This window comes from Dermacentor variabilis, chromosome 1 (genome assembly GCF_050947875.1).
Source record: "Dermacentor variabilis isolate Ectoservices chromosome 1, ASM5094787v1, whole genome shotgun sequence".
Classification (NCBI taxonomy): domain Eukaryota; kingdom Metazoa; phylum Arthropoda; class Arachnida; order Ixodida; family Ixodidae; genus Dermacentor; species Dermacentor variabilis.
The window spans coordinates 153,224,197-153,238,211 of NC_134568.1; the positions used below are offsets into that span (position 1 = coordinate 153,224,197).

The 14,015-nt window shown below is 43.6% G+C and overlaps 1 protein-coding gene across 4 annotated transcripts in view; it reads right to left on the minus strand.

Moving 5' to 3' along the window:
- The window catches only part of Dlg5 (MAGUK family member discs large 5), a 170,935-nt gene that overhangs the window by 105,614 nt on the left and 51,306 nt on the right, over positions 1-14,015 (minus strand). For all 4 annotated transcript variants that reach the window (XM_075697693.1, XM_075697685.1, XM_075697701.1 and 1 more), the window contains 4 exons: positions 8,585-8,687; positions 8,298-8,474; positions 3,943-4,117; positions 453-1,794 (listed from right to left, as the gene is read on the minus strand). In XM_075697693.1, the coding sequence (XP_075553808.1) occupies positions 453-1,794; positions 3,943-4,117; positions 8,298-8,474; positions 8,585-8,687 (1,797 nt within the window). The remainder of the gene's footprint in view (positions 1-452; positions 1,795-3,942; positions 4,118-8,297; positions 8,475-8,584; positions 8,688-14,015) is intronic.

The window sequence follows — 14,015 nt, forward strand, 5'->3', positions numbered from 1 at the left end:
CACAGCAATGAGAAGTGCGTGATGACGCACTCTCACTGTAAATCACAGCATGTGTCATGCCAGGTGGTGAAGCAAGCTTATTCATAAGCCACTGTGGGGTTAACGTGCACCATGCATCATCTAGCGTTTCTGTTAGGCTAGAAAAACAGGCCAAATTTTTACCAATTATTCTGCATAACAAACTGCTGTGCTGTGCTACTAACATTTTGCAGCAGCCTAGTAGGTAGATTAGTTACATATACTGTGAGTTACAATTTGATGGTCTGACACTTACCAACAGTCAAAAACATCAATGACTATGAAATGAGTCCGCTGCGAACTCTCGCTATTATGGCTGTCATCAGAGAAGGAAAGGTTCCTTCAGTCAACTTTATAAGTGCACACTGCTTTGTGTTATCTTATCACTAAAGCTCTTCTGGGAAGCTATCTAAAAAGTTTTTAAGGAGTCTTACCTTCGGCCTCTAAGCTCAGTGATGGCCCGCGACCCATTGGGAGTAAGCAGTTCCACTGTAAAAGCTGGCATGGGGCTGCTACGATCAGTGAGTGATGGGGCCTTCTCTATTGAGCTTGTAGACACTTTTCCTGCTGATGACTTTGAAGTGACACTTGGTGTTGATGGGATCCTTATGCGCTGGTTCCGCTTGGGAAATGTAGCTAAGCCATCATATGAGGGCTGTGGGTATGTCTCTTCGGCACGAAAAGGTCCATGTACATGTGTGGGCACAAGCCGCTTTGGGGCTGGTGCCACAGGCTGGAACTGCTGGGGGAAGTCCAGGCTGTGAGTTGGTGAAGTGCCTGAGAAGCTGTACTGGGATGGGCATGGAGAGGGCGTATAACGACCATCCCCCTTTGCCCCACCCAGGGGCCCATATCGCAAGCTCTCAGCCCCGTCAGCTGCCAGGAGCGAGTCCCCACTACGTGAAATGTACGTCGGGTAGTAGGCATGTTGGTGGCCCCGTGGCTGTGGGTACAGAGGCACATTGGCACGCAGGCTCTGATGTACATGGCCGGAGAGGAGGACATCAGCATAGGGCGCGACAGGCTTGGCATAGGCCTCGCGAGGATAGTGGGCTGAGTGGGGTCGACTCTTCAAGCCTCCTCGGTGCTGGTACATTTCAAGGACGTCCTTGTGTGCAGACACCACTGAGTAGTCCAGGCGGTCTTCAGGCAGGCCAGCTGCATAATGCAGCGGAACCCGCTCTGAACTCTGCTGAACACCTGAGGGAGCCTTTGGGGGACTGCCTGGAGATGCATAGGAGCCTGAGCTTGAGGTGCAGTTGCCACTAGAAGGGGAGCTTAGCTCAGCAGGAAAGTCTGCATAGGAGGGTACCTGCAGCTGTTTTGTAAAAGAAGCCAGGGACTTGCGCTCCCGTCGCTTGTGAGGTTGGAGTGTGTTAGCCACTCCGGCCTCGCCTAGCTGGAGCGGAGGTCCCCGATACTTGGGCCACGTGCCCCCATTATGCTCCTGCTGTTGCCTGACAGAGGAGCGCTTGCCGCCAGTTTTGCTGTAGCACTCCAGCATCGAGTCCAACTCTTCGATGGGGCCTTTTTCATCAGGCAGCAGGGCCTTCTTCTCCTTAGAGACCCGCTTTTCACCAAAGATCTTGTTGTACGCTTTGTCCAGGAGTGTTGGCTGAACACTGACAGTGGCTCTCTCTGATGTTCCACCTGACTTGCTGCTCCGACTGCTCAAAGTCAACGTTTTGGTGTGGTTTCCAAGTTCATGTAGTGTGTCCGTCTGCACTGAGCATGAGACATAAGTTTTCTCTTCACGCAGGTGTGTTGGGGGAGACCCTGCAGGAACACAACGTAAAATGAGTGATGCTACAATGGCCTTAAATATGAAGAGCAAGCACACACAAAGCACTGCTAATATCTTTGCTTGCGTGAACAATAAGAATGTGGAAAACTAATTTCATCTTCAGAAAGATGCCATTACCAATATGTTCTTAATTCAACACAACATGGTGCAAGATGCATGGGAAAATTTTAAGAAGCTTTAAACTTGAAACTGAACTGCACATTGAAGAACAGCAGATTTATTTATGAAATAACGGATAATAATTTTACTTGTGAATAAAGGCTTAATAAATTTGAAAAAGGAAGTTTCTAAGCCCTATACCACGTGTGAACACTTGTGGAAGCGCCCCAAATATAGACTATACTAATCATAACGTTGTTCGGTGATCGAAAGAACTAGACATAAAAATACAATAAATATATCACTTACTTTCTTTTATAATTACTGTAGGACGAAACTAAGAAGTTATAAAGTGCCTATTAAAATTACTGTATTAGAAAACCTGTTACAGTCAAACCTCGTTAATTCAAGCTCCATAAATTCAGAAAATCAGATAATTCAGACTTGCCCTTTAGTTCCGGCAGGCATATGTATTATTTAACGACATCAAACTCTCATTAATTCGAACGTATTTGGCTGCACACCGATTAACTTGGAGAACCCTTAGAGCATGGCAAGCGCGGAGCATCAAAATGTGTGACGCAAAAGAGCAACAGTGGCCCTAGCAGCCAATAGAAACAAAGCGGCAGAGTCTGCATCACAACAGTAATCAGTGGAAATCAAACAGAAACGACACAAACGTTGAACACTTTGTCTAGTTGTGCACTTATGCATTTACCGCTGCACATGAAATCATGGTGGCCGCATGTATCTTCAGAACTGTGTACTAGTCACCATGTGTCATCATTTTGCTAACGACCACTGTTTCGTCCGTAACAGTTGTGGTGAGCAGTAGTTCCGGTCTTACTCAGTGCACAAGTTGGCCATGTGTTTTTAGAACTGCAGAGTCATCATACATGATCCCATCGATAGCGACCGCGATTTCGTCTGCAGCAGTTGCGGCGAGCAGGAGTTTCATCATGACTCCATGCAATGCGTGTCCAATATCAAAAACATGGTGGGCACTGTCAATGATGAAGACCGATTCTACTGCTACCCATTGCTACATAGCAATAGACGAACGATCTGTTGCCGATCAGCTTACTGGCAAAAACATAATCGGGATGTGCGCGCAGTAGTAAAAAGTATGTCTACTGGGATGAATACGCGGGTCTTGCATCATGGCCAAATGGGCAGCACGAAGAAGGAAGTCACGAAGCCCTCACGGCTGCGAGCACTAATCAGCCTCGAGAAGATGAGAACTGCCGCTTCTGCACTAATTTGGGATGAAACAGAAGCAAGGGTTCCAAATTTATTCAGTAATAAGGCGGATTGACATAGCAAGCATTTATTTATTGTCTTCTTGACATCCTTGGTAATTCGACATTCAGTTAGTATGGCCATTTTTTTTTTTCGATCTAGTAAAAGCCATTTTAATAAGGTTTCACTGTAATGCTGAATGCTTGAATTTCAGATCTCTCTAGGGACTATGTTCCTGTTTTACCATAAAAGTGTATTACAGATATTATTAAACTTGTATAGATAACTGCCCTCCATGTACATTAAAGAGTATGCACAACAGCAAATTGAGCAAGGCAAGAACTGAGCACAAAATATGAAGACTAAGCCCTACTGTGGGTAAGAAAAAGACACGCAAGTGTTGTGTAGAACCATTAATAATTTTTTTTTGCTTTACCTCAGAATAAATGATAAAAGCAAGCTACATCTTAAACCAGGCAAGTTTTTCTACTTGTGTGACTGAGTTGCAGTGTTGTGCTCTTGACAAAGTTGCACGTGTCAAATGCCAGACGCTCAAACATGACCAATTTTATTATTTTTTTGACACACTAAGAGTATTTCACTATTTCTGGTATAAAATTCTGCTCTGATAGTGTTTCTCCCTTTTTTTTTCTTTTTAACAAATGGAGGGAGGACATCTGAGCTTAATTTTTTAAGCAAAAAACTGTAAACAATATTTCCTTGAGAAAGGCAGTCATTTGGTCTGCACATATAGTATTGTTCCCACCAGAGTGATCACATACCATGAGTAAGCGGTGACCGTTCAAGCTTCTCAGAGAAGTTGTGGCCACTGGCAGTGGAGCTTGATGGGGAACTGCTGAACACAGCATTTTTCACAACCTGGAGCTGAACAGGGGAATCTGCATTGTCTAAGCACTCCATGGCCTTTCTGAGGTCTTCTACTGGTTTGCCATTTATCTGTGCAGATGTAACACACAATTATTATTTTTGTGTCCAGTAATTTACATTATAAATGTCACATGTCAGTTGGCGACAAGCTAAGAATGCTGTGGCAAATACACAGCTGAGAATTTGCATAGATGCACCAGTCAAATACATTCACTCATTTCCGTGACATCCCAACAGGGTGAAATTCTTTCACTACCAGTATCCCTCGGGAACTGTTTTAGAGAATGGAGGCACAGAAGGCAGGTACAGTGTGTTTTTTTGGGCGGAGCTTATAGTAAATTGTTAGGTCGTCACTGAATATAGTATAAAGAATATAGAGAATTACCTCTTTCCTTATTGAAAATAAAAATGGCCCCTTTCTTGAAGACTTTAATCATCAGCAGCAGCAGCAGCAGCCTGGCTACGCCCACTGCAAGGCAAAGGCCTCTCCCATACTTCTCCAACTACCGCGGTCATGTGCTGATTGTGGCCATGCTGTCCCTGCAAACTTCTTAATCTCATCTGCCCGCCTAGCTTTCTGCCACCCCCTGCTATGCTTCCCTTCCCTTGGAATCCATTCCGTAACCCTTAATGACCATCAGTTATCTTCCCTCCTCATTACATGTCCTGCCCATGCCCCCCATTTCTTTTTCTTGATTTCAACTAAGATGTCATTAACTCGCGTTTGTTCCCTCACCCAATCTGCTCTTTTCTTATCCCTTAACGTTACACCCATCATTCTTCTTTCCATAGCTCGTTGCGTCGTCCTCAATTTAAGCAGAACCCTTTTCGTAAGCCTCCAGGTTTCTGCCTCATCCGTGAGTACTGGTAAGACACAGCTCTTATACACTTTTCTCTTGAGGGATAGTGGTAACCTGCTGTTCATGATCTGAGAATGCCTGCCAAATGCACTGCAGCCCATTCTTATTCTTCTGATTATTTCAGTCTCATGATCCGGATCCGCAGTCACTACCTGCCCTAAGTAGATGTATTCCCTTACCACTTCCAGTGCCTCGCTACCTATCGTAAACTGCTGCTCTCTTCCGAGACTGTTAAACATTACTTTAGTTTTCTGTAGATTAATTTTTAGACCCACCCTTCTGCTTTGCTTCTCCAGGTCAGTGAGCATGCCTTGCAATTGGTCCCCGGCGTTACTAAGCAAGGCAATATCATCAGCGAATCGCAAGTTGCTAAGGTATTCTCCATTAACTCTTATCCCCAATTCTTCCCAATTCAGGTCTCTGAATACCTCCTGTAAACATGCTGCGAATAGCATTGGAGAGATCGTATCTCCCTGCCTGACGCCTTTCTTTATTGGGATTTTGTTGCTTTCTTTATGGAGGAATACAGGGGCTGTGGAGCTGCTATAGATATCTTTCAGTATATTTATATCTGGCTCGTCTACCATTCCATAATGCTTCCATGACCGCCGAGGTTTCGACTGAATCAAACGCTTTCTCGTAATCAATGAAAGCTATATATAAAGGTTGGTTATATTCCGCACATTTCTCTATCACCTGATTTATAGTGTGAATATGGTCTATTGTTCAGTAGCCTTTACGAAATTTTGCCTGGTCCTTTGGTTGACAGAAGTCTAAGGTGTTTCCGATTCTATTCGCGATTACCTTAGTAAATACTTTGTAGGCAACGGACAGTAAGCTGATCGGTCTATAATTTTTCAAGTCTTTGGCGTCCCCCTTTCTTATGGATTAAGGTTATGTTGGCGTTCTTCCAAGATTCCAGTATGCTCGAGGTAATGAGGCATTGCATATACCGGGTGGCCTGTTTTTCTAGAACAATTGGCCCACCATTCTTCAACAAATCTGCTGTTACCTGATCCTCCCCAGCTGCTTTCCCTCTTTGCATAGCTCCCAAGGCTTCCTATACTTCTTCCGGTGTAACTTGTGGGATGTCAAATTCCTCTAGACTCTTTCCTCTTCCATTATCGTCGTGGGTGTCATTGGTACTGTATAAATCTCTATAGAACTCATCAGCCACTTCAACTATTTCATCCATATTAGTAATGACATTGCCGGCTTTGTCTCTTAACGCATACATCTGATTCTTGCCTATTCCTAGTTTCTTCTTCCCTGCTTTTAGGCTTCCTCCATTCCTGAGAGCATGTTCAATTCTATCCATATTATACTTCCTTATGTCAGCTGTCTTACACTTGTTGATTAACTTGGAAAGTTCTGCCAGTTCTACTCTAGCTGTGGGTTGGAGGCTTTCATACATTGGCGTTTCTTGATCAGGTCTTTCGTCTCCTGTGATAGCTTACTGGTATCCTGTCTAACAGAGTTACCACCAACTTCTATTGCACACTCCTTAACGATGCCCATAAGATTGTTGTTCATTGCTTCAACACTAAGGTCTTCTTCCCGAGTTAAAGCGGAATACCTGTTCTGTAGCTTGATCCGGAATTCCTCTATTTTCCCTCTTACCGCTAACTCACTGAGTGGCTTCTTATGTACCAGTTTCTTCCGTTCCCTCGTCAAGTCTAGGCTAATTCGAGTTCTTACCATTCTATGGTCACTGCAGCGCACCTTGCCAAGCATGTCCACATCTTGTATGATGCCAAGGATAGCGTAGAGTATGAAATTTACTTCATTTCTAGTCTCGCCATTCGGGCTCCTCCACGTCCACTTTTGACTATCCCACTTGCGGAAGAAAGTATTCATTATCCGCATATTATTCTGTTCTGCAAACTCTACTAATAACTCTCCCCTGCTATTCCTAGACCCTATGCCATATTCCTCCACTGACTTGTCTCCACCCTGCTTCTTGCCTACCCTGGCACTAAGTCGCCCATCTGTATAGTGTATTTTGTTTTGACTTTACCCATCGCCGATTCCACGTCTTCATACGAAGACTTCAATAATTACTGTTTATTGGACATATGATCATGGTGGCAACAGCATACTACATATAAAAAAAAGCTAAAAATTTTGTTTCCTGAGATATAGATGTCAAAGATACATGTCAGGGCATAACGCACAATATAATTTGTGAAAAGCTTATTGAAAAGTACAGGAAACATTTAAACTGTTTCTCTGAAAAAAAAAAACATAGAATGAAAATAAGGGTGTTCTGAACTATACAAAATATTTCCACTTTAATTGCTTGCAAGCCCATGAATATTTCGATGTTCTAGCTAAGCAAAAATGTAAGATGCAAGAAATATTTTCTGGCTAGAGGAAATCGGCTTTCTTTGGCAGGGGCCACAAATCTTGGGCAAAAGGTCACACTCTGCAGGCATTGCAGTAGCAAACCTCTGCCATACGCTATTAAAAAAAAATACTCTGAAAATGAAGCAAAAATGGGAGCAAAACTGATGGGTCGCTTGTGACCCATGTTCATGGTAGTGGTAAGGAATGAGCTGAGCACAAGAAAATGTCAATAGAGTGCAGAAAATTGAATGCATCTTAAGTTAAAATGCGCTATGTTCGTGTCTGAATAATTCTGTTTTAACTGACAAAGCTGAGTGTTGAGGGGTAGTGCTGCAAAGAAAAAAAAAAAAAAGCCAGGAGGTAACTGAACCAAGCAATTTTTATGTGTTTTCATCACATGAAAATGCATAACATTGTCTAAAGCAAAGTGTTACAAAAATTAGCAAATAAGTACCTTAAACAATGCAGACAGCTTTAATCATTCTGAAGTTTCAGTTAATATGACAATTACATAAGCAGCATTTTTTCTGTCAAAACCAAGTATAATAACTTTATGACATTTAATCTGACCCATAAACGCATTACGTTTACTGGAATTGCACTGTTGTTCACTGAACAGAGCTTACAATCCGATCTGTAGGCCTAATCAGCTAGCTGCATGACTGATACAATTTAATATGACTAGAATATGTTCCTCAATGACAGCAATGCTTTTTCATGTATTTTTTACTAATTGCCATTGCAATGCAACATAAGGTCATAACAGTGTGCTTACAGGCGATGTAGAATACGTAATTGAAAAAGGAAAAAAAGGTGAGCTTTCATGCGACTATTATTATAAGAAATAAAATTTCCTCGAGAAATAAAACTGTTAAATAGTCTATGCCAAATTTCTTTTAATCCTAACTTGGTACAATCAACATTTTTTTCCAGAGTGCACTTTAAGTGAACATCATATTATGGAAACAAAGAAATTAAGAATATCAAAGTCACAAGTAACATCGGAAAGAAAGCTAGGAAAGAAGAAGTACACAGAAACTTACAGAAAGTATTCTATCACCAACGGCTAGAGTTCCTTCTCGAGCAGCTACCGATCCTGGGCCTATACGGGTAATGTAAAGCCCATTTTCCAGTGTGATCCCGTGTTCATGAGAGCTGCTCAAGTTCAAGCTCAATATAATAACACCACGACTGCTCATGGCTCTTCTTCTTTTCACAACCTGTGCAGGTAACAAAATCATCCGTTATCACATTATTTAAATCTAAAGCGTGCAGAGGAAGGTTTAACTACTGCAACAAGGAATGAGCACATTGATTATTAGGCACTTACCAGAGTCAGAGATCCCTTAGAGTTTTGGACAGTATCACACAGAGTTCTCTTGTCCATTCCAGCCACATCAAGACCATTGACTTTGAGAATGACGTCATTCACCCTGAACAACCAATAAAGAAAGCCAAATGTCGACAAACTACATTTTAGCAATTTGGGCACTTTAGTATTTTGCATTTACCCTTGATCCTACAAAAATTAAATGATGTAAAAAATAAAACATCTCTTACTTGCAAGAATTTACTGGATGCCTTATAACCTACAGAGATAAAAGCACGTGAAGTTGCCACTAAGCGCAGAAAACGAGCCGAAGAAGCCGAAATGCGAAAGCAGCAATGCGACGATGCGTGACGGCAACATAGAGAGGAGGCCGAAGTTCGCAGACAGTGGCTTGCTACACATTTACTTCACACTGCGGCTCGTTATATTTTGCAAGAAGTCTGATTCCTCCGATCGTATAACTTAAGCATCACCAAGTGTGCAGCAGGCAAAAGCCTTCATGTGTTACAGGAGTGTAACATGCTGCCTAACTTTTTTTCTTTTAAGAATCTGCGCTAGTGTACTGCAAAAAAAAATTTACAGTGCCCATGCCATCCTATGTATGTGTGGCTCAGTTTAAAGGCACTTAGCTATGTGAGAAGAGCCATTCACTGTGCTGCAGAATTGCTTGTTTTGCACGTTTTTCGAAATAATTTGTGTGTGTCAGTGTATACAGTGGTTGTGTTGTCAAAAGTAATAATTACGCTCTGTATCAATCCGCCTGCTAAGATCTACACTCGAACCTCACTATAAAGAAGTTTAAGGGGGAGCCCAAATTACTTTGCTATACCCGTTACTTCGTTATATCCATTATTGCCGTTTAATGCAATACATGCCGAATGGGGTGCACAACTGTAAAGACGGAAATAAGATGACGGCTTTTCAGCCCATGGGACCATTACACGGCCACGCAGGCGATGAAATTGAAATAAAATAACACAAGTATCTCCAGCGTGTGCAACACATGACAACACGTGTTCCACTGTAGTGGTCTTTCGCGCTCGTTTTCCACTTGGCGCATCGCGATCAATCGGCACATGGAACACAACACAGCACTGCGCTGTGTGATCGAGGAGCCAAGTGAACTTCGCTGCTCCTGCTTGGCTAAGCCGGCTCGTGGCGTCCGAGATTGCATTGATGCCAATGTGATCTCGAAGGCCACGCCCAGCTACGCCTGCCTCCACGGCACACCGCGCAATAGATGAGAATGCACTAATCTTTTGCTCTTCCGCGCGGCTCGCGCAAGAAAGAGAGGTCAGTGAAGAAGTGCTATGCATGGCTGTGAGAAAGATCAGTGTTGCTCGATGATGTATTCGATGCGGAGACGCAGGAGTTTTGAACTGTCGTGGCAAACGAGTGCCGAGCCCCACGGAAAGTGATGTACTCAGCGTGCAGAAGTCAGGAATTCTTTAGTTCTGGAGACAAATCTAGTTCGTTATATCCGTTGGAAGGACAATATCACATCGTTAAAAGAAGGTTTTAAATACATGGATCACTATGGAGATTTCAAAGGGAATTTCGTTTACTTCATTATGTTCATTATTTCATTACATCCTGTTTTGTTATAACAAGGTTCGAGTGTATTTTGCAAATAGTTTTTGCTTAGCAGGGCATGCACACGGATCAATCGAGAACTAAGTTATATTTATTGGAAAACAAAAAAGCCATTATTTTTTGTTTTCGTATTAACACCTATAGTTAGACATACAGCCAAATCTTGATAATTCGAACTCAAAGGGGCCCAAAAATTGTTTCGAAAAAAAAAAAAAAAAGAAGTTCAAATTAGAAGAAGGTCTTGTTCATGAAGTATTCGTGCACCATAACATGATGCACGAATGGTGCGAGTTGTGAAATACTGCGGCGCACAAGCACACAGCAAGCGAGGACCACAGAACTGCCCGCGCCCGCCCCCAGCACTCGCTTCCCTATAACGGCAGAAAACGAAAGTTCAAAGATCAAGCTGGCGCCGAGCAGGCAAGGCTGGCGCCGCCGGCACGGAGGCGGGTGCACACAGACACTGTCGAAGGTGAAGGAGTTACGAGGAAGCTGAGAGTGAGGGCGAGGGGAGCGTAGTTGTAAGGAAGGGTGGGAAGGAAGCAGATTTGCTTTCCTGCCAGCTTGATGGATAGCGCTAATTACCACACTACCCAAGACTGCCACCGAAGCAGCAGAGTTGCCGAGGCCAAACTGGGCCGCTGCCACTGCATCCCTCTGCGTGCTCACGTACTTTATCCTCCATCTGCTGACAAATCAGTGCAGTGTTTACATTCTTCGTCCTGCATTCTTAAACAAGTAATGTCTTATCAAGATGACGAAGTCATCTTCGCTGATGATAATGATGGTGTGCTCCCTTCTGTTGCGGCATCACCACATTCAAAAGACAAGGAGAATGAGGTACTGGGTGTCGCCTTCGCGTCCTTGTATTCAGGGTCTGTCTCGTCGCACAGAATCGGATATGGCGCACTGTCTCCAATAACCTTTTCATCGGGACGTCTCAGTTTAGACTCGTCATTGCAAAAAAAAGCAAGCGCGAATAAGATCAAGCCAAGCGCGCGCGCTAGCTGACGCGAGCAGACGATAGTGCGAAACAAGCGGCGCGGCGGAACCAGACGCGAGTACAAAGAGAGCAGTCAGGCAGGTCAACATGATACCATTTTCCCGTGCGTACGTCACTGTAGGAGCCACTCTTATTGGTCTCCTCCACTCACGGCTCGCTTGCAGCTGCAGCGAGGCGTGAAAAATCGGCCCAAGATTGATCCCTCCTGTGGCGCGCATTTTCCCGCTAGTGCGTCTGGGGCATTACGATGCCATGCGGAAATGGTGACCTTGTCTATTGAGAGAGGGTGAAATTTCCACTACATTTTTTTTTTCCTTGGCACGCAGCATTGAGGGGTTTCTCCTAAGCTTTTCCTCTATGGTGGGGTCAGAGCAAGCATTTGCAACAGTTAATACGAACATACTGCGCTCCGACAATGCTCTCATCAGTGCACCAAATCACACGGCGGCGCCTCTGACCAGCACTCCTCTAACCCCGCCATGGAGGAAGAGCTTAGGAGAGACTCCTCAACGCCACGTGCGAGGAAAAAAAAATACCATGGCGGAAATTTATGCACAGGCATGTGCAGGCGTGCACTATCGATTACTTTTGTTAGTGACAGGTGTCCAATTTTTTGGACATGCCCGATAATTCGGACACCTTCACGGCACCCCCCCTGTACCCCATAGAGTCAATGTATAAGAATGTCTACATTTTGGACGCAAAGAACCTTCACCGTCCGATTTTCAGGTCATTTTTGCCATGACCGCAGGTCCGAAGCGCCATTAATCGAAGCCACCAACACCACCATTTTTATTACCTCGCCTCCTAGAGCCGACGCTCTCGCACGCAGATCCACTGGCAGCCATAGCCACAGCACAACAACGCTAGGCCTAGCTGCTTCGACGTTCGCTACCAAGCTTCTTGCAGTTCTGTGGCGTGTTTCCCATTGAAACATTTTGCCGCTATTAGCAATGGCGCTGACTACGCCATTGTAATACTCGCCAATGGCTTCGGAGAGCAGAAAGCATGGCGCGTTACATAATGCCGGTTCTCGCAAGTCAGCTTCGCCCCAATACAGTTGTGTTAAGCGGCGAAGCATATCAAAAGTTCGAAGGGGCAATTGTCACAGGACGTTTTCTTTTATTACGTACACGCGTGCACTTGCCGCCTCCTATCACAGTACGAGCACCGATACGTTTAATAAGTGTACTGGCAGGCCTTTAAAGCTATTTCGGACTTGCCTGTGGCGATTTGAACCCTTGGGGACAGTAAACGGCATACATTCATTTTTTTCTGGTGTTTTCGCAGCCCCTGGGGGGTCCGAAAAATGGGACTTTGACTGTAATTTGTAAATATGTGTAAACAAATCTTGTGGAACTTTCCACTCCTGTGTTAGCTCAGTGTACATACGCCACTGCAGGTAAGTCCTCCACTGAATTAGCTTCCTTTAATTCTAACAAATTTTATGGCCCTTTCGAGTTCGAATTAGCGAGATTCGACTGTACATACTGTCAAGGAAGATAAAAAAACCAATGACTGGACAGACATGCTGATGCTGTGCTTCGGTGCCAAGCAGCACTGACCAATTGGCGGTACAGCAGTGAAACATAATTTACTTTGGCCAGACTTAATGCTGTGTGATTTATAAGCATCATTCCTTTATATTTAAGAAACAACTATGCACAAAGACAATATTAAAGTGCCGTGGTCATGGCATTGGCACAGATAAGTACACATTTTGTGTGTTTAAGTCATTCATACAAAGCTGTAAAAATGCACTGCTTGTAAGAAGTGCTACTTGAATGAAAGAATGCAGGCCCCATTGAAGTCTTAGAATTTTCACCAAATCAATAAATCTGAGAACATTTTTTTCTACAAGGCACAGTAACTTATCGTTCACACTTCCAAAAAAAAAAAGGAATATGTTACAGACAACAAAACTAACCTTACCTTTCATTATACACTAATTTACTCAACGAATTTTACACTATCTTTATACACATGACCTGTGCCAGCATTTTTAGCATGTCACTATTACAGACATTTCTACTTTACAGAAATAAAGTGAAGAATGAACAATTTTATGGAAGGAAAGCTTCAGCTTAAGTTAGGAAAACGAAAAATAAACAAAAAGAAACACAATGTGCAACATTATTCTTTTGACTATAAGTACAAAAATGCAACAAATACAGAAGAACCTCATTCATACGTTTTGGAAAAAAAATGTGAGAAAAAACATACTAACTGGGAAAATGTACGATCTGAAGTAACTAAAAAAATTTGACTGACTCTATTGTTCACATCTACGTAATGGGAAGCGTCGTGCAGATCATTGCGCACAAGACGCTGACACAAGTTGAGCTGGTGGTACTCTAGCTGCCCGAGATGCATTTTGTTGTTTTCCTATTGCGTGACGGCAAAAAAAAAGAAATGGATCTGGTGGGCGACGCCAGATCGCACCAAAGTGAAATGCGATGGTAATATAGTGTCGCCTGCAGCAGGGAACTGCGGTGCATTTCAGGGATCGGTGGAGCCTACTAAAACCATGCGGTACGCTACCAATGGCACTACGCACCACATGCTGTAAAACAGATAGGTGAAGCTGCTTATCTCAATAGGTTTGGCAATGATAGCTGTGAATGCGGTATGCGACGACCCGGGCAGAGATTTACTGGTACCGGAATAAGAAACTGTACATGGCGTCGTTTTCACGTGAGACGGGCAGCTATATATTGTTCTTGATCACACACAGCTCGCGCTTTTTATTGTTCACATGGGATCTAATTGCCGGAAAATGTATACGATCGCAATGTGTAGCAGGGAATGGCGACGCGTTTCTGTTATCGCCTATTA